Source organism: Poecilia reticulata, chromosome 1 (assembly GCF_904066995.2).
Source record: "Poecilia reticulata chromosome 1, P_reticulata-male-v2, whole genome shotgun sequence".
In the NCBI taxonomy this organism is placed as follows: Eukaryota; Metazoa; Chordata; class Actinopteri; order Cyprinodontiformes; family Poeciliidae; genus Poecilia; species Poecilia reticulata.
Genome location: NC_088830.1, coordinates 29351847 through 29377102, shown reverse-complemented (window position 1 = coordinate 29377102; position 25256 = coordinate 29351847). Strand labels below are relative to the sequence as shown.

Genomic DNA, 25256 nt, shown 5'->3' with positions numbered 1-25256 from the left:
AAAATATCTTAAAATACACAAATTCACTGTAAATGGATGAAATGAACTAGCTCTGCTGGTAGTCTTTCGTTCATTTTGTTGTGGAATTTCAATGGGATTATTTCCTGAAAAACGCCTAAATTTAAAAAACATTTGTTGGTTCTTTATAATTTTTGTCATGTTTTTGCTTGAGTTTTATTTTGAAAACAGTCCAACATTCGCTTCCGGTTTGAGGGTTTTCAGGCGGAAGTTCGACGTAAAAATGTAGCTTAACGTCGCTGCTGGTGCTGAGGAGAGAGCATCCGACCTGCCGCAGGTCTCCACACATCAAAGTCGTGGGATGCAGCAGGAAATGTCCTGGGGAATGCCGTGAATCACCCGTGAGCTCCGTAGTTTCCCGTCGGTCGATCACTGCCTGAGCTCAGCCATGGTTGATTTGCTCCAAACTGCCGCGGTTCCTCCCGGAAACAGACATGATGGACCAGGCTCCCTGTCAAATATCAAAGGGAAGAAATCATCCAAAAAGTCGCGGGCCAGACGAGGCAAACAAAGCAGGAAGAGAAGGAATAAAAGAAAAAGGAACAACAGGACACCGCCACCGATTTTACCACCGGAGGTATAGCTACCTGGTTCTGGCCCGGGATTAACGCAGGCAGATAGTCCGTACTGCAGCACAGATGATAAGAGTCCCTCAAACATGGTGGCGCAATGTCTTCAGGTTTATATACTTCCGTGTTTAGAGAGAAAGCCCCAGGCTAACATCTCAAACTTTAACATAATCTCTCCTATAAGAATCAACTATAAAACCAACAATTCAATAATAATAATAATAATAATAATAATAACGGCCGCACAGTTTGTCTTTTATTGTCTTCAGAAAGCATCATTCCACCTTTCGTCAAGCAGGTTTACACTTTAAAATCTATATTATAGCAGGTATTTTTCCAGTTATGTTGTCATCATTAGTTCATAATTACTTCATGGCTTCAGTATTTTCACGGCTCTGATCCAAGTGAAGTCACAAGGCTGACCTTTCTTACTACTAGGAGAAAGTTTCTTTTTTATGTTTCGTTTGCTGTCATACCTTAATGCACAGCTGAAATCAAGTTCTTCTCTCCAGTGGACTGTATAAAAGTGATATTTACACCCTGTGCCTCTCAGCTTCCATTTTAGGGGTGTGAACAGTTTTTGTCAAGTCTGTCTAAAGTCGTTCAATTTGTGACTCAAGTGCAATTCAATTCCTCGTCCACGCCTAGGTCATGTTCTTCCCTGTGCAAACGTTTCTAAATGAAATTCAGTTTTAATAATATAGCTTCTCTGTGGTTCCCTGCATGTGCTCTGGGTTATTTGAGCTGGAGATTCACACAAGACTGTCATTTTGAAACAATATAAAATATGATCCTGCTCGACTGGGAACCACTTTGAGCTCTGATGTGTTAAAGCACTCTACATTTTATTGGTGTACTGTTTAGTAATTCCACGTGTTTTCTGTTTTTCTTTACAGGCTGAAGAAGGAAACATTGAATACAAGGTAATTAAGTTTTTATGTTTAAATGTTTTGATTAGGAGTAATTTGGCATTTTTAACGGCTCAAGCAGCAGAGCAGCTATCAGTATTACAGTTTATTATTATTCTTTAAGTGGTAGTTGCTGCTGTCCCAATCATCTTATTGTGTGAATGATGAATGTTTAAAGAGCATATTTTATAATTACAGCAGTTTTTTTTCATTTTAGTCACTTGTTTCTCACAAAAGTTATGTTAACTGTCTTGTCCCAAAGTCAAGAAACACATAACAATTATAATAAAGACCCTTTTACACCATAATGTTACATTAAACACCCAACAACAGCATTGGTAGCAAATAGTGAAGCTAAAGTTTTTTTGATTATTTAAAACAATTTTACAGTCTGAAAAAAAGTAAAAACATTTATCAAATGTAGTTTCACACATAAAATGTGCACATTAAATCACCTTGGTTACCTAAAAATGTTTTAATCAATAAGCAGGTAAACAGAAAACATCTAACATAATCTTTTAGTTTATATTTACCCATTATAAGGTAGAAGAATAATTTTAAAAGTCATCAAAAAAGAGTAAAGAATGTGAAATATAAGTATATCTCTTTGGATTCCATTTACCTGCTGCACAGGTTTGCATCTGTTTCTCGTTTTTTTCCAGTTAAAGCTGGTCAACCCCACTCAGTACCGCTTCGAGCATCTGGCCACACAGCTGAAGTGGCGCCTGCAGGAGGGCCGCGGTGAGGCCGTGTACCAGATCGGAGTAGAAGACAACGGCCTGCTGGTGGGTCTGACGGAGGCCGACATGAAAGGCTCGCTCAAGACGCTAAAGAGAATGGCAGAGAAGTAAGTGACCCCATGACCTCCTTTCATTCGCCTGCTGGAGTTTTATCATAAAAACCCCAAAACATCAACTACCAAGTTGAGAACAAATATTAGTTACTCTGTACAGGTGATTTATAAGCTTATATAAGTCTATTCTCTGAGCCACATGGAGCCAGTGTAGGGACATTAGAACTGGTTTTATGTTCACTATCTTCCTGGTTTTAATCAGACCAGCTGAATTTCGGTGTTAAGCCGTTGAGTAATTAGAAGTTGTCTGAATGATTTCTTAGGCAGACCTGTGAAGAATCAATGCGATTAAAGATAAACGCCTGGATGAGTTTCTCTAGATCTTACTGGGACATTACTCCTCTAATCCTGGAAATGTTCTTCAGGTGATAGACGGCCGACTTTGTGACTGTCTTTATGTTGCTCTGAAGGTTCAGATCAGAGTTCAACACTACACCCAGATTTCGGGTTTGTGGATTTCTGTTGATTTTGTGGTCCAATATGGTGATCAAGGGGTAAACCTTTCTAAATAAATTTGGTCAGTATTGGCTCTAACATACCAGACTTAAATATTTTTCTTGTAGAACTGAACCAGATAAAATCAAAACACAGATCTGCTTGTTTGAGCTAATTTACCATAAGGAAATATGCTTTGATTTGTTTTTTAGTTCTAGGATAAACAATTTTATTTCTAAAAGATTTTGGCCTCTGGAGCCATCACTACTGAGAGATGTACACTTCAATAATTTCATGATGCATGCTAGCAGTGTGTTATAATTGATGAAATAATACTTTGTTTTGCTTGTCTGGTTGAAGGGTCGGAGCTGATATAACGCTTCTGCGAGAAAGAGAAGTGGACTATGGCCTGGACAGGAATATCCGGAAAATTGCAGAGGTTCTTGTCCGAAAGGTTCCTGACGATCAGCAGGTGTGTTTTCTGCAACATTGTGCCTGTAAACATGTCATAATTCTGTATTTCTTGCAAGGGCTGGGCCAAATCTATTTTCATTCCTCAGTTCCTGGACCTGCGTGTGGCCGTGCTGGGAAATGTGGACTCAGGGAAGTCGACCCTGCTGGGCGTCCTGACGCAGGGAGAGTTGGATAACGGCCGAGGTCGAGCTCGGCTAAACCTTTTCAGACACCTGCATGAAATCCAGACGGGACGCACCTCCAGCATCAGCTTTGAAATCTTGGGCTTTAACAGCAAAGGAGAGGTATTCCTATTACTCAAGGGCTCTTTACAACTTTGGCTAAAACTTAAAAAGAATCAGATAATATTTAAAAAAATTGATATAATAACACACAGATTTTTCAGTTTCTTGTTTTATTCCTGCAGAATTTGCACTGATGAAGAATGAGACTAAAAAAGAAAAAGATTTAACATCTTTCTGCTGAATTTGATGCTTATCTCTAAATCCTAAAACTAGAAATAAAATGGTGATTCTTTAAAAATGACAGTACACTTCCCGTGGTGAAGTGGTGTCCAAAAATATTAAATCATTGTAGATACAAAACATAAAACAAGGTTTTGCACGGTTGTGTTATCATAACACAGGCCCACATTTTCTGACTTTTTGGGGTTGATTGTTTCTTATTTGGGCTGAACGCTTTGTGTTTCAGGAAAAGTAGGTCAATATTTGTGGTTCTAGTTACTCCAAAGCTAAGTCAAATGCAAAAGAAGTTGTTAATAAATGGGAATCTATTTTTTGTACCTTAAATTTTTCTAAGATATTGTATATGTAAAAAATGGTGCTCTACAAGATGAAAAAGTGACATACCATATGCATCACAGGACTGATCTCTTGATTTTACTGACACTGGGAAGCTCCAATGCTGGGCAGGTATCTACTTCAAAATGTCTACAACTGCTGCTACTTCCTGGATCTTAACGATCCCACTATTCTGCTCAGGTGGTAAACTACAGTGAGTCTCGAACAGCAGAGGAGATCTGTGAGAGCTCATCCAAAATGATCACCTTCATCGACCTGGCAGGTCACCACAAGTACCTGAAGACCACCGTCTTCGGTTTAACCAGCTACTGCCCTGACTTTGCCATGCTTGTAGTGAGCGCCAACACCGGCATAGGTGAGCTGCAAACACACCTGGAGAGATAAACAGTCAGACAATGGGTGAATAACGGATTTCAACTCTTTATCAATCCGTACAGAGGAGACAGGAGTAGAAATGGATTTGACCACATTTACTGTAATACGCAAAAATGCACTATTTTAGGCTTCACTTGAAAACACGCTGTCATAAAAATGACGTCACAAAATAACCGTTACAAAGTAATGGTACAGCCAAAGACACAAACTGTTAACATCAGCTTATTACAAAAAAGGAGTAGATTTCTGCCAAAATTTCAGACATTTTCCAGAAAAAAACTGGACATTTTTTTGGAACTTGAAAATGTGCAAGAAAAAACTCCTGAACATTTTCTGAGTTTCAGAAGTTGAAAATTTTGACTTTTCAAACTCATAATTTAAATTTCTTTTTTTTTTAAAACCAAATTTCTGAGTTCTTTCTCGCAAATTTTCACCTCTTCAAAGTCAGAAATCTACAAGTTTATTTATGTAAATTCAGAGTTTTTTTAGTGGAAATTTACTCTTCCTTTTTTCAATATTTACAAAGAGGAGATAGCTTGGCTAACTGAAATAAAATCAATTAGCCAAACTGAAATAAAATCAGTTAAGCAAACTGGGACAATTAAATCAGATTCACATGTCTCTAAACATTTCATTAGCTATAAAAGTTGAGAAAAACAATACCATTATAATTTAAAATATTTACATATGAACATACATTCCAGCAGAAATATAATAAGCACTCTAAATTAACAGAAGTATACTTAATAATGCCACACAGCACCGTGTGTTCGACACATATGGTGCAGAATAACTTCAAACATTAAAATGGAAATGAAACAACACTACATTGCATTCTTAGCTCTGTTACAGTTGCATTTATTCCTTGTTTGTGGTTTTCTCGCTCAGCGAGTTTCCTCTCTTCTGTGTCCAGCTGGTACAACTCGAGAGCACTTGGGTCTGGCCATGGCTCTGAAAGTCCCGATTTTTATCGTAGTCAGTAAAGTGGATCTGTGCTCCCGCGGCACCGTGGAGCGAACTGTCCGGCAGCTGGAGCGAGTCCTGAAGCAGCCAGGCTGCAACAAGATTCCCATGGTGGTGATGAATCCTGATGACGCAGTGACTGCAGCGCAGCAGTTCACCCAGTCTGCATGGTGGGTAAAACTTATTGCAAATAGAAGCAGTTCAGCAAAGAAATATTTTCATAGACTCAGACATTAAAGCTTGATTACGACGTATTAGGGCAATGTAGATACAAAAAAAGTACATTTCCACAAAAAAAACCCCAAAAAACACATAAACTTTGAGAATAATCTAAAAAAAAAAATTAAAAAAAGACTTGGAAATTTCCAAAAGCAAATTTTTTTGGACTTTTAAAAATCTAATTTCCAAGATTTTTTAGAAAATTTCTGAAATTAACCTCAAAATTAGAGGGGTTTTTTTTCTAGTAAATGTTCAACTTTTCAGACTCTGAAATGTTGTGAATAAACTCCGAATTTTTATGTACAAAAATAACAATATTTCTGAATTTTACTAATTTAAAATTTGATAGGAAAAATGTCAAAATTTTAGTTTGATCTCAGAAGTTTTCTACAAAAAGGACTTGGAAATTTCCAAAAGTCAAAACAAAAATGTACTTTTGAAACTGAAAAATTATTGAAATTAATTTTGAATTAATTTCAATAATTCAATAATTTGAATTAATTTTACATTTTAAATTAAAAATTTCTGAAATTAATCAAAAATTTTGACATTTTTTCTAACAAATTTGAAAGTTTTCAAACTCAGATATTTTGTTTTTTTTATAGAAAAAAAATCTGAGATTAACCTCAAAATTTATGAGTTTTTTTCTTGCAAATTTACTCTTCCTTTTTTGTATCTGCAATGACCCTGAGGCCCCGTTGTAGATTACTCACTTTCAAATGTGTTTATTCTGTGTTGCCCCTTGAAACAAATTATTTTATCGTTACTCTTGTTTGTCTGCCTTTTTGTGTGTGTAGCATCACACCCATCTTCACCCTGTCCAGCGTGTCTGGAGAAAGCCTCGACCTCCTGAAGGTTTTCCTGAACATCCTTCCTCCGCTTAGCAACAGCAAAGAACAGGAGGAGCTGATGCAGCAGCTTACAGAGTTCCAGGTCCACAAACACACACAACATGGGCACCAGGTTACATTTCCTTCCCTTTTAGGACTGGGCGATATGGCTAAATCTCTTAAAATCTAAAATCTCTTAGTTTTCTTGTACCAGATCCGATTTAAGATTTTAATCAATTATTTTTCTCACTTTCTTTTACAAAAAATAGAAATCACAAATGACAGAAAATATTTTCAAAAAGTGGCTTTAATCATCCCTTCGGTGAGTTGTGTGGCAGAGTATTATGGACAGGAAGAATACCTTAAAAATTATAAGAGAAAGTTGTTTTTGTGAAAAGTTATTAATAATGTGATCACCCAGCCAGTGAAGTTCTTTCTTTGAAATATACACAGTTGTTTGCATAAATCTTTTCTCCGAATATTATGACTTTATTCTGGTAGTCGTGTAATATTATGACTTTATTCACAAAACTGTATTAAAAAAACATAAAAAAATCTTAGCCTGTTCCTAATAACCGCTCATAAAATTTATATAAATTAAAAATCCAAATAAATAGAAACTGTAAAACATGCTTGTCAAACAAGAAACCCAAGGAGTGCTTCGGTGATAAAAGATAAAAAGACAAATTTCCAAAAATGAAATCTTCAAAAACCCAAAATTTGATTAACTGATTAAATTGATTTATTGTCCAGCTCTCGTCCCATGTAGAAGTATAGCTCCAAAAACTAGAATAAATAAACCTTACACAGGATTTCAGACAAAGAATACAGATCGTCCTGTCGAAAATGTTAAAAGGTTGGGTTGGATAGGTTTTTTCTCTTAATGAATGAAATCATCCATGTTAAAAGTTGTTTTTTAGGCTACAGATCCTCATGTGTTTGCAGGTGGATGAGATCTACTCAGTCCCTGATGTTGGGACTGTTGTTGGAGGAACTCTGTACAGGTAAGATGACATGATCTAATTAAAGGTTAAATCTTCTAGTTAGCCATTTTGTTGCTAACGAATAGATTAGCAATGCTGATTGTCAGCTGACCTTATTTTTGTCTGTTTAGATTCAGTTTAATTTAATTTATCCCAAAAAGTTTGAAAATAAAACCTTAACACCATCTTTATTTTTTCTCTGGTTTTTTCTGCCAGTGGAGTTTGCCGGGAGGGCGAGCGACTCGTTGTTGGACCCACCGAAGAGGGTCGTTTCCTGCGCCTGAAAGTGGGCAGCATCCAGAGGAACCGCTCGGCCTGCAGGGTGCTGAAGGCTGGGCAGGCAGCCACTCTGGCTCTGGGAAACTTTGACCGCTCACTTTTGCGCAAGGTCAGAGGTCATCTAATGTTGGGTTAATAATTAGGACAGAAATTCAGGCTAACTGGTCTGTGTTCACTGATAACTTCTGCTAATAGAGGAGCAAATTTAGCTCTATAGCGTTTTTGATCATTTTGAAAACATTTAGCGCACATAGCTTTAATATTTCTACACTTTCAGTTGAAAAAAATTTGACATTATAGAAGTTTTGGTAGAGTTCACAAAAATTTTACTCAATTAAAATGACACAAGTAAGAGTAATAAAGTATTTGGTAAAAGTCTACTCAAGTGCAAAGTAACTGATCAGATGATCAATCATTTAATATTTAAAAATTGCATAATCAGATGGACCAGAATATAAGTTAAGTGGAAATGCTGGTATTTTAAGGACAATAATTCATATTAGTAACAAAAATTAAAATCAGGCCGAAATAAAATCCAGATCAGATTCTTTTAATGGGAAAAATTATGAAACTTTAACAAAAGCTGCAGGTGTGTGTCTGGTGAAGTTTTGGTTAAAACCTGTTTGGTTTTTATTCAGTGGGTAGAAAAATCCAGAAATTTTACTCAAGTAAGAGAAGAAATACTTCATAGTAAAATTACTCAAGTAAAAGTAAAAAGTAAAGCCTAGTGAAAATGCTCTAAAAAGTAATTTTTTTTCAAAAAGGTTACATAAGTGAACGTTACTGAGTAAATGTAACTCATTCCTACCCAACTGTTAAGAATTCTTCATATACTAAGACGTTTATATGCATGCTCTTATTTTGAAATGGTTGAAGACTCTTCCACTTCGTGCGTATTGCAGGGCATGGTGATGGTCAGCCCCAAGATGAACCCGACCATCTGCTGCCAGTTCGAAGCTGCCATTGTTCTGCTCTTCCACGCAAAGACTTTCCGGCGGGGTTCTCAGGTCACCGTCCATGTCGGTAACGTCCGGCAGACGGCTACGGTGGAGTGCCTTCATGGAAAGGTTGGTGGGTTTTCTTATTCGTGTTGCATTTGGAAACAGACTGTTAAATCCTTCTCTTCTGGTTTTAGGACGAGCTTCGAACGGGAGAGAGGGCCGTTGTTCGCTTTCGCTTCATCAAGCACCCCGAGTATTTGCGACTGAGCGCTAAGCTGCTCTTCAGGGAGGGAGTCACCAAGGGCATCGGTCATGTAACACGTCTGCTTCCCCAAGACCAGAATCTGAACCATGACCAGAATCTGCAGGATTATTAGAGACGATTTCACTGGACCAACAAAAGCTGGCTTTATGCTCCTGCCCCAGACATGCATATTAATCCACAGTCCATACTTCACAAAGCTAAAAAATGTGGTTTCTTACTCAAGGTTGCAAGAACAAAGTGCACAAGAAGCTCAAGTGCTGAAGTCCTGATAAGTTCATCTCACTGCAGCAAACATCGTTGTTTTAACACATCCACTTTAAATTTCTGACCAATCACACAATAGTTGTTGTTCTGCCCAGATGACGAGTCAACAACAAGCTGGACCACCAAAACCCACGCCAGCCTCAAGATTGGCCGTCTTTTGCCAGACCTTGGTCTTGAGCCAGAGAAGGGTGGAGCGCTTTCTGCCCCAAGTGGAGGAGTCTCAATGTCTCTGGGTTTTGTTCACTGATGGGGGAAAGATGGAGCGGAGATTGATAAACGGATCGCTGTGTCGAAAGGTGAAGCTCTCGATTTACCAGTTGATCTACGTACCTATCCTGACCTAGTCACAAGCTCTGGGGAGAGACCGAAAGAGCAAGGTCACGGATATAAGCAGCTGAAATGAGTTTCCTCTGCAGGGTGACTGGGCTCTTCGTTAGAGAAAGGGTGAGAAGCTCGGTCATCTGGGATAGACTCAGAGTAGAGCCGCTGCTTCTCTTTGTCAAAAGGAGCCATATGAAGACACGATGGAGACACCAAGTTTATCGGCTGGACTGGGATTATGTTGGGATTCCCCAACGTAATCTCAACGAGAGAGAAAGGCTAGGCTGCTGACTTTATGATGGATGGATGGATGGATGAGGTGCACTCTTTCCAAAAAGTCCCACTTTTTCTCCTCCATCCAGTGATGAAAAGCGAGTCTCTTCATCCAGATGTGGCTCACATCTGGCCTCTTTCTTCTTGCAGTAGTTTCGGCTCTTAGCTCTCATGAGTCTCTTTTTCTTCTCCTGTTGGAAGAAGAAGTGTTTGCCTACTTCATGCTGTCAGACAGGTTCTACTTAAGTGATTTCTTGATTCAAATTAAATTGAACTCGTTTAATTTTCATTCTTAATTTGGATAGCTGTTTAATACATTAAATATTTCTTATAAAACTATTTTGCTTTTACTCAAGTTATCTGATACTAAAATGTGTTTGATCTGATATATTTTAGTGAAACTAAAACGCAAAAACATCAGAAAAACTATTATAAATTTTTTTTTATTCGTCTCAGTTTCTGCTACACAGACCAACTTTATTAGGATTTTAAAATCAAATCTGATGTTGAAAGCTATAAGGTACAATTGTGACTGAATTGGAAGCTACAACCATTTGACTCAACATGGTTCAGTTGTGGTAGATTTTTTTTAAAAATTCCTGTTTTAATTTAAAACAAAAGAGTGAAGATAATGATGTCAAACATAAAACCTGTTCAGGAAAATGTTTCCACGTACCAATGACAGGAGGAAGTACTGAAACTCCAACAAATACGACACATTAAATTACTATTGCTTTGAAGTCTGTATTCAGAATAAATATATTTTAGTACTTATACAAATGAACATTTAAAAATCCTTTTATCTCCTTTTTTCCCTCATTGTCTTCCATTGTGTTGGAATGGATCCATAGGGAATATTTATCCACGTTTCCTGTTCTGTTACTCGTCCATAATGCAGAAACAGTTAAATCTGTTTTAAAACTTCTCTAAAACGTGCATTAAAAAAAACACAAACTATATTTGCATCAATCATCTCAAAGACGTTTTTGTATTTTGAAGGTTGTTGGTGAATCTGTTCAAGCGAGCGCACATTAAATTCAATTTGTACCAGCTGGATCCGACCTCCTTTTTCAAATGAGCTGCAGTGAAAGACGTGTGTGGTTGGTTTGTAATTATGTGAATTAAATGCACACTGCAACTACGCCCAGTTAAGGCTAACCTGCATGCTCGGTGATGGGCAGGTGCTCCACACCTGTATGTGGTGACTTTAACTTCTAACCTTTTTTTGTTTTGTTTTTTTGAGGATTTGTGCAATTGTTAATCTAATCTTGAATGTAGTCCATGGTTCTTGTCACTGTTGAAATGCAGTCGCTGCTGACTCTGCTCTGTATTCGGAGGGCACATGTGTGCCGCAGACTTGGCAAGGCTGATTCTGCAGAGTGTAGAAGCTGAAAACGGAGGTTTAAAGTTTGCTTTTCCTTATCGTTCCTCAAGCTCTTAAATAAAGAGTTTAAGTTGAAAGCTGAGAATGTATGACGTATCTTACTTTTAACATCCTAGCAATGTGTGTTTTTATTAATGTTTATATTCATGCTAATTCTTATATCGGTGGTAAAATCACCTAATCTGCAGTAAAACAGGACCATGCGGATGAATGAAATGGCTTTAATAATAAAAAAAACAACGTTCAAACCATTTTAAAGAAAAATCTAAAGCAATAACTAGCTATTATTATAGAACAAGCTGCAAAACTTCCCTTCCCCTCCCCCACTTGTTTCTAAATATATATATTAATCAACTTTCTATAACTGTGGAAGAACCCCAAAATAATTTAAATCTTGTTTTTTATGTGGTTTTCTGTCTTTGTTGGCAGCTCTGTTTTGAAAAATAACCACTGTAGTCCATTTTAACGGTGGAAACTGATAAACTATTGTTTCTTCTTTCTCTGCAGCAGTTCTTTGTGCTGGTGGCAGTAGATCAAGAGAAATTATCTGTAATTGTGCTGCTGTTTCTTCTCATTTGGATTCCCTCATATGGAACTAAATCATTGCTAAGCTAGGCTCCTCTGCCGTGGCTTGATCCTCGGATAGAGCTGGGAGAAAAAGAGAAAAAGTTTCTCATTAAAAGATTAAGATTCCAAACTTAAACCAATAACAATAACTATTTGAATTTCATTAGAGAGCCTTTTTAAAAATAAGACCTGGAAAAGGTTAGAAAGCATCACAATGTTGAGAGAGGAATGAGTATTTATTAGGGATGCACCCATCAGGTTTTTTCCTGCCGATTACAATACCGATAACCCATGAGGGCCGATCATCAATACCAATAATCACATGTATACACCTAAGAAAGTGGAGTGGGGTGTAAGCCGCAGTTCATCTTACCCCAAGAAGGTTGCGGGGAATGTATCCTTCATGGTCGCCACATCGAGCCCACCACCATTCTGTCTCGACCTCCCCTTCCTGTTTCAGCACCGTCAGGCAGTCTCCTTCGCTAAAGCACAGCTCATCCTTATTTTCAGGCTTATAGCTCCACAGAGCATACACCACCCCACGGTTCATCACGCCCATCTTCTCCTGAACACCTACAGCGGCAGACAGGAAACCTGATTAGACGAAATAATTTATTTACTGTATCAGCAATTCCCTAATATTACTGCTTGTTCTTTGCTTGCTTTTGTTCAAAGCTGAACTTAATGTTTTACAGCAGACACCTTGCTGGGCAGCTTTCCTCACTTGTCTGAGGACATCCTGTTTGCAGTGCTGTTGATTAGTCGTTAGTCTCATCTTGGTCTAATGATGTCGAAATGTGTGCAGAGCATGATAAGAGGACTGTTTAAACACCGACTCTGATTGTGCCAGTTGTGAATGTTGCCGTTAAGCTCCTTGTTAGAGAACAGCAAGTTGTGCAAAAACGTACTGAAACACTGAACAGCTGGACATGTACATTCAAAGGGTCAGAGAATGTCACATTAAGTTCACCTGTAAATGTTCGTAGTGCATTTTAGGATTGAAATTTAACTCGAAAGCATAATGTCCTAAACTTTCTGTGAGTGGCGTATGTTTAATGCATGTTTGGCAAGATACATTACCAAATATCTCACCATAAAGGAACTGGGAGCACTGTGCATAGCCCTCCTCCATTTCCTCACACTTGTCAGCTGCAGTCTGCATGTCACTGTATGTAGCTGAAAACACAGCTGCCCCAGATTCCACCAGGAACTTGCAAACCTGAACATTGTTGCAAGAGGCAGCACAGTGCAGGGGCGTCCTAAAAGGGAAACAGACTCTCGTCAACTGTGCTCATGATCATGATGGTGAAGCTTATCAGAGGAGCTCACTGAAGATCAGACTCACCAGCCATCACTATCAGCAGCATTGACGTTGACACCAAATTGAACCAAAAACTTCACTATGTCAGTGTGGCCGGCACAGACAGCATTGTGCAACGCTGTGATTCCCTCATCGTTAGGCATGCTGGCATCATCCACCTGCGATATCAGCAACGTGAAAGATCCATTCATCCATCCCATTCTTCACCCACATTCACATAATTCTACAGCATTCTGCCTGAATATCTATTCTAAAAGCTCTAGCCTTGCAAGGGAGCATCAGCCAGAACCGTAACTTACATCATAGATGACTCTCTGGACAAGGTCAAATTCACCCTCCAGAGAGGAATCCAGCAGCAGGGCCAGAGGGCTGAACTGGACTCGCGTCCTGTGCTCCACGCAGTCAGAGCCAGGTTTACGCAAGATTGACTGTTTACTCTGAAAGACAGAGCAGAACATCTATTACCAGAATCTGTATATTTTGTTTAGTGAACAGTTAGTTGTGCTATTTTTTTGGGTCCAATATAGGCTAAGGTTTTATCTACTTTGGTGAAATTGTTCCTCTACCATCATTGGCTGAAAGGTCACTCGGAGAGGAAGAAACCACTGCTCCAAAAGAAACAGAGAAGACCAGATTACGGTTTTTAAACTGGGGACAAAGACCTTAATGCAGTGCAGTTGGTAGCACTGAAGGTCCGAAGCTCTAATCCCAGACTGGGAAGGTTTTGAATGTTATTCTTGTGCATGCATGGGTTCTCTATGTTTAGTCCAGCTTCCTCCCACAGTCCAAAAGCACAACTGTTAATATAACTGATTACTCTAAGTTGATCTTAGGTATGAGTGTGCATGTTTGTTTGTCCTGTGTGTCTCTGTTTTGCCCTGTGATGGACAGCAGACCTGTCCAGGGTGCTCCTCGCCAATAAGGGAGTGTAGGTGATGGATGGGTGTGTCTGGGTGAGGATTGAAATAGTTTATTAAGTCTTCATTCATCATACAAACTGCCCATTTGAAAAGGGTTTTGGACACCTTGGGTGGGTTCACACTGCAGCCTGAAGTGACCCAATTCCGATTTTTTTGACGTAATGCGACCTGTATCCGATCTTTTCATGGCAGTGTGAACAGCACAGGTCGGATTCTTTTTCAAATGTGACCCATATCCGATACGTATCCGATTCAAATGCGACCTAACGTCCAGGTCGCATTCATCCGAACTGAACGTCACAGATTCTCAACAAATCTCACTATTCTGCGTCCTGATGCATGCAAATGGGAAGAAAAATAACAAACATGACGGACTACATGAGGATTAAGTTGTTAATATGTTGTTCCGGTCGGACAACTACTTCAAATAAGTAAGCTAAGCTCCACCGTTAGCCTCCATGTTTACTCCCGCAAACGCTGTACTTCTTCTTCTTTTTATGGCGGTTGGCAGAACACTGAGAACGCTGACGCTATGGCGCCCTCTACTGCAAATGCGGGACACTTTCAGGTCGTTTGCCCGTTCAGACTGCAGAACGCATACAGGTCGCATTTACTGGCAGTGTGAACGGCCCCGGCAAAAAAATCGGAATTGGGTCACTTCAGGCTGCAGTGTGAACGCACCCCTTGAGAGTCACTGCTTGAAAGGGAAAGAACATTTTCCTGCTGTATTTTTACAACAGCAGTAGTACCTTAACTGGTAAAACTGTTACTCACATGTGGGACTGTGTCTTGTAGTATCGGTTGCTGAAAGCTGAGTGTATCATCTGCCTGTTCTTCCTCCTCACAGCTGGGATAAGGCGGAGGTGGCCAAGTAAACATCTCCTCTGGAAAGTGCTCCTGTTGAGGTGCAGTGGAAGAAAGTTCTTCATCCTTATCTTCCTGTGAGGATACAAAGAAAGGATCAGGATCTGGGACCAGGGAAGGTGTTGTCAAACTGTCACTGTTGTGTCCAGCTGACATCACAACAGCTAAACTTTTCTCTTTCACCCTGGAACTGACATCTTTCTTGATGGTCCTGTCGTCAGGAACTGTGGACTGAACATTTTCCTCTGGTGGACTGATGTTCTTCATAGGAATGGTTTCCATGGCAGCCAGAGTTGTCTGCTGGTACAGAAGCTTCTCAATATTAAATCCAGCCGGGCCTTCAGACTCTACGACTGAACTGCGTTTTTTCAGAGGCCGGGGGGCGTTGTGCAGTCGGCGGCGGAGGCCCTCCAAGTCGGCATCAGAGTTCCTGTGAGGGTTGGACGCGAACGGGAGGAGCTTGGAGGGACTGAGTGGACGAGGAATCGCGCATTCTGCGGTATCAGCATCTGCACCTTTGTCATCATTGATAGCAGATGAAATGGTATCAGTCCCAAACTCACAGATCCCAGATCTCAAGGAAGTGCTGTCTGAGCTGACTGTTTGCGGCCTCTTGCCAGCTGGAAGGACTGGTTTTCCGTACACTGCACAGGAAGAGACGGTGATAAAGAGTACACAAAAATAATCAGTACATTTTAAAACAAAGTCTATACGTCCAACAGCTTTTCCTTCATTTCGGATAACACAATCCAACTCAACTTAATTTTGAGAGTACAGTTAGCCCAAAAAGTATTCATACACCAGTCAAATATGAAATTACATTCCCAAACAAAAAAGAAAGGTAACTGAAGCTGGATCGGTATCACCTCGCGGTTTGCTGCGGGACAGTGTGCCCTGGCCTTCTGCTTGGTAGGCTTTACCAGGGGTGGCCTGCTGGGTGTACATCGAATAGATTGATGAAGCTGCCAGAGTTTGGGGTTTCTGAAACACAGGTGGAGGCACATCCGTGGGGTTTGGTGTGTAGGGTCGCACTGCAGCTGCAGGAGGACTTTCCTTATTGCTGTGCAGAGGGAGGGTGTTGGTGTGGGTAGACATGACCCCTGGATCCTTAAGTTTCTTTTTCCCAGGAAAGGTCCCTGTCCAAAAGGCAGGCTTGGAAAAGGTTGATGGACCAGAGAAAGGAAATAATTTCGGTTTGGTGGGAACTGCTGGTGGCACCGTTGACTTGGACTGAAAGCAAAAATAAAACACAAACAGAACCATTAAAGTCATGCAGCTGAAAACAATAGAAATTAAGCAGAAGTCTAGTAAGACCTGGTTATCCTTTAGCTGCGTCTGTGCGGTGTGACCAAGTCGTGAAGCACCAGGGGAAGGAATGCAAGTGTTGTCTTTTAGGGTCTCCACACCTACAAAAGATGCTTTACATTAAAATACTTGTATCCTCAACATAATAAACTGCATCTCTTTGGTCCCTTAATTCAGTGGTTTTGTTAAATACTGTAGACCAACTGCATCTTTTGCCTCTGTAGACCAATGGTTGTTAGCTTTCCTAACAAGCAATGTGTCATACTTGACTGTAAACTTCAGATTAACTTCAGAATACTAAAAATACAGAGAGAAACAAACCCTTTACCAAAACTAACTGACCATAGATTTCATAGCAGAAATTTGACATATGAGGGCGGCAAGTGGAGGCAACCTGGTTTTCTGGACAAAAGTTGCTACAGTTACGTATTTCTGTGTTGAAACCTTTCACCTTTCAGAGTCAATAATCATCTTTAAAATGTCTAAACCGAAAAGGAACAGATCACTGTGCTTACTAATGCTTGGTTTGGCTGGTATAGCTGGTGGCTTTCGGGATGAGGCACGCATTGGTAAGGTGGCAGTGCCATCTGGATATGCCGACTTCACCATCGTTTCCTGGCAAGGAAGCACAGCAGAAGGCTGGGAGTTTGACCTAGAGGCGGACTGGATGTATGGCCCCACTGCTGCTACTCTGGAGCCTGGCTCATGTTGAGGGTTGACGCTGTTTAAGGCCACCTGACAAATGATGGCAGAATTCAAAAAGATGCACAAATACAACAAAAAGTAATGGACTTTCTCTGTTTTGTTGCTCATCTCCTCGTGATAAATAGATATTGTGATACATGTATTATTTAAACTTACTGGCAGGTTCTCTTTCTGCTGCAGGGCAGCCTTTTTCTTCCAGAGTCTCTCTTGAAGCTCACCAAGACGTTGGTCCATTGCAACGACTTCCATGTTGTTCTTTTTCAGCCTGTCTTTCTGCTGCTGCAGCCTAGCACTTTGTTCCTGGTTCAGCTGGTTCCTCAGCTGGAAAGGAGGAGGAAGTTAAAACATCAACAAGGTGACGAGTTTCTGCTTGGTGACTTGGGGAAAATCTTAGTTTTCAAGGTGTTACCATCTTGAGCAGTAATTCTGCTGCTTTTTTTAATTCACAGGTACTACAGTCTTATTCACCAGACAATTGAACAATTGGTATAACTGGTTTAAACCTTGGCTACAAAACATTTACGTGTTACTATTAACCAGCTTGTTATAATTAAATTATTAGGCACACTCAATAAACTTTAATGACTAAAGTTTCACCTGCAAGTCTTTATATAAGTCCTTTAGCTCGGAAGAAGAGTTGTGAGGATGAAAAGGAAAAGGAGGCTCAAAACGAGCATTTCTTATTGCCTCCAGCTGGCCGCTCAGCTCCTCCACCTTGGCTGCAGCCACTTCCAACTCGTTGTGCTTCCGCTGAAACAGGCTGGTCATCTGCTCAATCTCCTCCACTGGCACAAACAGAAAGTAAACATCCCCAACACACAATGTCACTGCACACAGCAAGTTATTTCCTTTAAGAGTTGCTATATGTGGAAAGGTTCCAGTTGGAAGGTCTCCTTGCCATCACCCTAAACTTTAGTGCCCTCTTTCTCAATAATCAAACAATCTGACATATTTTCCTCACAGGTCAATTGTCAGCGGTGAAAAAATGGCTATTTAAAAACAGTTTTAATGCTGAAATGTTTCACAGAGTTGGTACAAGAAGGAAAGCCTCTGACCTAATTTGGAGTTTATGTTTCGTTTCTGCTCCACTTGGCCCCTGAGAGCCCGGACCCGTAGCAGTCTGGCCTCCTGGTTGCGTATGTTTTCTTGCAGCTGAAGCAGTCGGTCTTGCCCAGATACCTCCTGATGCTGCTCCTGCAGCTTCAGGTAACACAGCTGCTGCTCCTGCAACATCCAGCGAAAGCCCTTCATCAGTCAATTTACAGGCACACGACGCTATTATAGTTTAATATTGTTTTTAACATGAAAAGCAAAAGTTGACTGATTTGTTATAGCATTTACACTTCCAAAAACATTTATATTAAATTAGGGTGCTTAGAGATACAAGATAAAAGTTACTCAGCAACCACCATTACCACTTAACACCTTAAACCTGGGATCAAAACTAAGTTATGTGTTCTCCTGTATCACCGCTTCTGAAAGCATAAGATGATCCTGAAAACAGCAGATGATATAAAGCAGTGGTCCCCAAACTTTTTCCTGTGGGGGCCACAGGAAAAAAGGGGGCGGGGGGCATTTCTCGACTGATTTTTACCCAGAAAGCACATGGGCAAAAACCGTTAGTGAAACAGTCACTGGGACTGACTAGTATATATTCCATTGAGGGAAAGTATTAACATTTGAATTCCTCTTACAGGTATTCTACTTACAGGCATTGCTTCGAAGAATTCGACATTCATAAAATGTGTTCATCTGCTCTACCGCTAGCAAACAACCGTACTGATTAAATAACATAAGTTCAAGTTCCCTAAAAGTTCAACAGATGGCAGCAATGCGCCATGCAAAACAAAACACCCTCAGTTTACAGGACACACTTCCTGCTAAAGAGCCGGAAAATACAATATATGAAAACAAATCTGAATGCTCTCTGGTATTGTTATTATAAAGCAACAGTGTCTCATTACACACGTGATGTGTAATTAATTAATCATATTTTGAAATAAAATAATTTCCATTCAGTGAGACTCCTGCTAACAACAATAATAAACGGGCAGACAGCTGCTTTCCCATAAGAACTACATGTGTGAATAATCTGAACTCACAATATTCTGTATGAACAATAGATGTGTTCTCCATCGCTGAGGTTGGAGAACGGCCTAAACACTGATGAGTGACATGAAGGTCTTCGAACATTAAATCAGCCAATTTCAAATGTATATTATGGGTTCAGTTCAATGTCAGGCTGAAACTGGGCTGAAGAACAACGGGTTCTTTTGGTAAAACTATTAATAGTAGTCGTATACATGCTGCAGAGCGCTTGGTGTGCTGTACCTTGAAGGCCAAAAGCTGCTGCTGGGCATCAATCTGCTGCTGCTGTCTTGTTGCCAGATCCTGCAGCTCGCTCAGCGACATATCCAGAGGAATAACTGAGAACTGCAACAGAAAGCTCAGTCCGAGTTTGTAGTCACGTCATCATATTGTTTTTCTCTCTATCCAGCAGTCATTATGCCAAATTACACAACCTCTGGGTGCGTTAATAGAAATTATGATGCAGTGTGATATCAATGTTTCTGAATAAATAAAGATCTCACCCCATTCTCTCTGAGTCTTTCCAAAGTAGTTTGATCTGCAGCTCTGCATCCAGCTGAACACAAAAACAGATGTATCTTTTCAGACTTGCTACAGTGTTACGTACAAAATACACACAACAAATCAATCATACGTTAACAACCATTCATGAGACACGCTAAAGTTAAAGCAGATCAATACTTAAAAATACAGTGAACAAAAAACACAGATGGAGCAGCCCACTTAATTCCTTCAGCTCTAAGCTGATTACTGCCTGAGCTGCTGGAAATACATGCTGAATCTGTTCTTTGGGAGCTGCAGACCCTCCTGCAGATTTGCACTACATGCTGCTAGATACAGGCACACTGGATTAAGGTTTCATCCAGATCCTGTCTGATTGATCTGATGGTTCTCTGTAAACATATTTTCTTTTGAACAAATTCAGATCAGTATATGGACTATTCAAAATATCTTCATTACATTTTTTGCACCAAATCTTTCTTAGATAATGAGATTTTAGTCAGCTCAATTTTTGTCACTTTAAATCTGAATAATCAGCTGCGGGCCACGCCCTCAAATTCAACGTTTACACTCAGATGTTTGAAAAGCAGAAGTTGGCCTTCCTGTACAGCCAACAAGAATGCAGCAAGTGGTTTCTCAACGGTAAGTCCACAAAAAAACGCTTGTTTTTTCCAGCAGCCATTGTACGGCACATACAATAGTAAAACCAACTGATCAAATGTGCTGGAACTCCACTTGGGTTGCTAGGTAACGGGTTGAGCTTGGCTGGGGTTGCTAGGTAACAGTGCAGTGCCTATCCATTGTTTTGAAAGGGTTTTGAAACAGCTTATTTTCCAAACACCAAAAAATATAAACTTAAAACACTTTTCTAAGCACCTGGGCTGTGTTAGAAGCAATGGAAGAACAAAAACGTGCAAAAATTAAACTTTGCATAATAGCTCCCCTTTCATCCCTTCTTTGATGAATAAATCTGGAAGATAAAAGTAAGATTATTTAATAGTCTCTGGTGATAATAAGGTATATCCAACCTGTTTCGTGTCCAGAGGCTCTTGGGTATCGCAGGATGTAGCGCACCTCCCCTCTCTGGTGGCCCCATCGCTGCAGCACCTCCAACATCGGCTCGTCTTCTTCAACCACACGCTCTGAAAGGTTAGAAAACAACGCAGAGACTTTAACATGCAGCTATAAAAATATAACTGCTCTTTTAAAAAAAATCTATTTATCTTATCGAATACAGAGAGGTGGGTGGAGTGACAGAAACTCAAGAAAGAGAAATATTAATTCAAAATTATTTTTTACTCATGTAAAATTGAAAAGTAGTCATGCAAAGACAAAATACTCAAGTAAAAGTGAAAAAGGAAAAAGATTAATCCAGAACTAAGTTATTGCTTGACAGATATGTGATTAAATAACATAATCAAACAAAAATATTAAATCATGTCCTCCTGAAAATAATGGTAAAAAAGGACAAAGATATTTACAAAATGACAAATTAAGACATAAGCTGCAGACATGTAGCTCATTTATGCAACAGCAGATCTTTGATGTATTATGGTGTTAAGCTGTTCAGTGATTTATAAATTTTCTGCAGTATTTTTAAGTCTGTTCTCTGAGCTACAGGGAGCCATTAGGACTTTAGAACTGGGGTGATGTGCTCCATCTTCCTGGTTTTAGTCAAAACGCCAGCAGCAGCGATCAGGATCAGATTTTGTTTTAGTCAGAAGACGCTGCTGCAGTAATCAATGCGACTAAAGAAAAACACATGAATGACTTTCTCTAGATCTGGGACATTATTCCTCTTATCCTGGAAATGTTCTTCAGGTGATAGAAGGCCGACTTTGTAACTGTCTTTATGTGGCTCTGAAGGTTCAGGTCCATCACTACACCCAGATTTCAGACCTGATCACTAGTTTCCAGTTGTAATAACTGAAGCTGTGCTTTGACTCTAGATCGTTCCTCTTTAGGTCCAAAGATAATAACTTTGGTTTTTAGTTATGACGGAGTAGTAATCATGAAAAGCTGTGGTCAGTATTTATGTAAAACTCACCTGAGCCTCTCCAGGTCTCAGCCAGGTAGCAGTCGGCCTCACCAGGCTCCTTACAGAGCTCCACAACGTCTCTGCACAGCATCTCTGGCATGACGGGAACCTCCGTGATGCGCTGGTCGTTGCTGCCAAGGTGTACGGTAAGGAACATCTAAAGACATGCAGCAAATTATCCAGGAAATGTTTAAAAGAGGTCAGAAAGATTTAGAAAACAATCTACCGTAACTAAAAAGATTGTTACAGTAGAGTATTGCATGTGGTAGGTATGTGAGCAATAAATCAATTAATCATGTGATAAATTGAAACAATCTAAATCATTTCCATTTATTGCTTTTATTTTGCTGCAAAAAACTGAGTAGTAAAAGTTTGTGCTTTGGTCTCAACTAGCCCTTTTTTTGAAGGACAATTTTGTTTACAGAGACATCATAATTTATTGTATTTGTTATTTCTGTTTCTGTTGTTTTGTTTATTTATTTTGGATATTTAAAATGTCTTCCAGTTCCAGTGTTAAATGTTCATTAAAATTTATTGATCTTTGAGAATGTGTTCTTCAATTATTATGCCATTACTTGAAAATGGTCTCAAAGAAGAACAATACTGTCGTTTATCGCAATAACTTTTTGGGCAATTTATCGTCCAACAAAATGTGTTATTATAACAGGCCTACAGGTGTGTTATAAAATAAATTTTAGTACTGACCAGTTCTTAGTGTTTAAAATGAATTGTTTGAAAAATTAAAAATAAAGCAATACTTTACGAGTGTGTGGTGGAAGATATCAAACCATAAACCATTTTATGTCAGATTTCTGTTCTTTTTATAACTTATATTTACATAATAAAACTGCAAAAACACAAAACCTTACCCAGTAGTTTTACTCTAGTTTCTTGTGTAAATATCTTAGTGCACTAGAAATGAGAGAAAACTAACTTTTCAGGAAGGTGTAGGAGTTTGTTTTAGGTAAATAATCCTTTAACTTAGATTTAAAAAGTACCAGTTCCACTGGGAGACTATTTCACTTCTAACATGGAAAAATGTCTTTTTATGAGTGAAATAATCTGGTACTTTTTAAATCACTATTGAAGGATTATTTAAATAAAATAAGCTCTTAACATAATGATATCATAAGCAAATGTTCCTATTTTGAGTTCTTGAGTTATTTTTTAGTTTCCCTCAGATTGGAGTCAAATTCAAGGGGAGATCCAGTTTATGAAGGTAATTTACAATCTCAATGTTTATAATGCTGACATTTAGATACATTAAGAACATCATGCAAAAGTCCATAGCTGCAGCTAAAGACGATTTCCGTAATCAAATATTCTATTGATTATTCTGATGATTAATTGGATAAAAACATTGCCACGTTCTGCTGATTTTGTATTTAACCACTTAATCATTTTAAATACAGTATTAGAAATGCATTAAAGGTTGCTAATAATCAAATAATTCTTGCCTAAAATGCATTAGCGTGGCATTCCTGTAGTCTGCACTTTAAGGAAAGCAGCTGTGAAACATGATTCAGTCTGGATGATGCAAAGAATTTAAAATGTGAAACAAAGGACAGTGTGGGAAGTTGGCTTCAAGCAAAACTGTGAACAGAGAAGTTTGTCTCTTTATTTCCTCAAACAGATCATATGAGGTTCCTCTATTATCGCAATTAAAATAACTTTTGACTGGAAAAAGACACATGTAAGCTTGTAAGCTCTTATCAGTCACTTCCTCACCTTCACAGCCCAGAGGAGGAACATTAACGCGCTTTAGTTGATCAGTTTCCCGAGAAGCAATGGTGATAAAATCGAAAATCCCATTAGCTGGGTGATTCATACAACGGAGTACTAGGGCCATGGTAGGTGGAAAACAAAAAGGAGGAGAAATTTTCTGCCAGAAATTTTCTAGAAAACCCCCCAGAAATTTCTCAAAATTTTAAACTTTTGAAACGCAGAAAATTATAGTTTTATTCCTGAAAATTTCTGAGATTCATCTCTGCATTTCTGAGTTTTTGGACGTAAATTTACTCCTCTTTTTTAAGCCTGTCAAAGCTTTTTAATTCTACTTTTTGATAGTTTATATATATATATATATATATATATATATATATATATATATATATATATATATATATATATATATATATATATATATATATAAACTCCATCAATACTGGAATCTCCCTGGTTTGCTACTAGTTGCAGTCCAACTATTTAATTGATAATGAATTGTCAGCTAAATGTACAATCATAGATAGATAGATAGATAGATAGATAGATAGATAGATAGATAGATAGATAGATAGATAGATAGATAGATAGATAGATAGATAGATAGATAGATAGATAGATAGATAGATAGATAGATAGATAGATAGATAGATAGATAGATAGATAGATAGATAGAATTTCGTTTAAAGCTCCGATTACAGTATTTAAAAGTTAATATTAGATATTTATGCTGTGAAATATAAAGTTCCTTCTCACCGGCATCATGCTGTGGAGCTGGTACCGTCGGTTCCGGAGGCTCCTCCTGTTTGACCTGTTGCAGAAAGGTTCGTCTGGTCCGGTCCGTCCAGATTTTCTCGCGCCTTTATAGAAAAGCACCGCCGATATTCTCGTCACCGGGGTAAAGCCAGGTGTCGTTCCGCGGCGCGGAGGCAGAATCCCGGCCGCTCTGTGACGCGCCCCGACGGCCCTCCACTATCACCGGATCAGCTGCGGACTGGACAGCGGACTGAGGGCTGCAGGAAGCGGGACTGTCAAAATAAAAGCCATCAAGAGTCTTATTATTAATTCAATAATAATAATAATAATAATAATAATAATAATAATAATAATAATAATAATAATAATAATAATAATAATAATAATAATATATTCCTCAATAAAATTTTAAGCTTAAGAAGCTTAAAACAACACATAGATGATAAATTAACTGTGATTTTGAATGTACGTTTTCGTGTTTTCGTAACTAACACAACAAAACTGAAAATGAATTACTGAAAACAACAATAATAATAATAATAATAAGGATAGGACTATTACAAATATTTATAATATTTCAAAATACACTATTACTGGTACTGCTATTTGTAGTATATGTCAGAGGTTTATTCATTAATGTCCTAAAAATCAGAATTTGGCTTTATTTTTAGATGAGTTCCATTCCTGAATATCTTAAAATAACAGATGAATCAACTGTGATTATGAATGCATTTATTTTTTTGTCACTTATTCAACAAAACTAAAAATCGGACCAAAGGCTAAAGGTTTACAATAATTTCACTGAATAAAAACTTATTATAAATTCAAAGTTGTTTGTATTTATTGATGATTTTTGTCTTTTCTTTTTTTTTTTTTTTTTTTTTTACCTGAAACATTAAAGTGTAAAAAAAAATAAAAGCAAGACATTGCTAACGGGGCAAATACTTTTCACTGCTCTATAAATAAACAACATTGGTTTGGACATAAAGATGTGACTTTTAGAGAGTTAATCATAACACACTGGAAAACAAAGATTGATATTTAGTAAGATGCATCACTTGGTGCATTTTAACTATAACTCATCTAAAGATCTGCCATGAAACGTAATTAAATCTGAAACAAATCAACTAATACATCTTCCACAGAAGAAAGGTATAAACCAAAACAGAACAATATATAACAGAATAAAAGTATTGTTCCACAGAGGGGAAATTCAAAAAAGTATTGCAAAACAAAAAACTACAGTTAATAAAAACAGAAAACACAGATTTTAAATATAAAAGGAAATGAGTAGCTGGGTATTAATAGCTACAAT

At 38.6% G+C, this 25256-nt stretch overlaps 2 protein-coding genes across 3 annotated transcripts; one reads left to right on the top strand and one right to left on the bottom strand.

Annotated features, from left to right (window-relative positions):
• The first annotated feature begins 160 nt into the window (after positions 1-160).
• gtpbp2b (GTP binding protein 2b) lies at positions 161-11239 on the top strand. The gene is made up of 12 exons (XM_008419562.3): positions 161-595; positions 1484-1510; positions 2158-2342; positions 3144-3255; positions 3344-3541; positions 4238-4412; positions 5346-5565; positions 6412-6547; positions 7390-7448; positions 7644-7815; positions 8609-8773; positions 8842-11239. Exons 1-12 carry the CDS (start codon positions 407-409, stop codon positions 9022-9024), a joined length of 1821 nt encoding a protein of 606 aa, XP_008417784.1. The 5' UTR covers positions 161-406; the 3' UTR covers positions 9025-11239.
• A 122-nt stretch (positions 11240-11361) lies between these two features.
• On the bottom strand, positions 11362-24210 carry LOC103470863 (apoptosis-stimulating of p53 protein 2-like). Of its 2 annotated transcripts, XM_008419550.3 has the most exons (18): positions 23942-24208; positions 21473-21620; positions 20454-20567; positions 19428-19480; positions 19168-19269; positions 17892-18060; positions 17434-17621; positions 16993-17157; positions 16647-16866; positions 16141-16232; positions 15693-16056; positions 15022-15470; positions 14737-14901; positions 13342-13479; positions 13067-13200; positions 12814-12980; positions 12095-12294; positions 11362-11802 (listed from the first exon to the last, which is right to left on the bottom strand). In XM_008419550.3, exons 1-18 carry the CDS (start codon positions 23948-23950, stop codon positions 11761-11763), a joined length of 2919 nt encoding a protein of 972 aa, XP_008417772.1. In that variant the 5' UTR covers positions 23951-24208; the 3' UTR covers positions 11362-11760. The 2 variants fall into 2 exon arrangements, with proteins under 2 accessions (XP_008417772.1, XP_008417764.1); XM_008419542.3 differs by having other exon boundaries at positions 14737-15470; positions 23942-24210.
• Positions 24211-25256: the final 1046 nt, after the last annotated feature.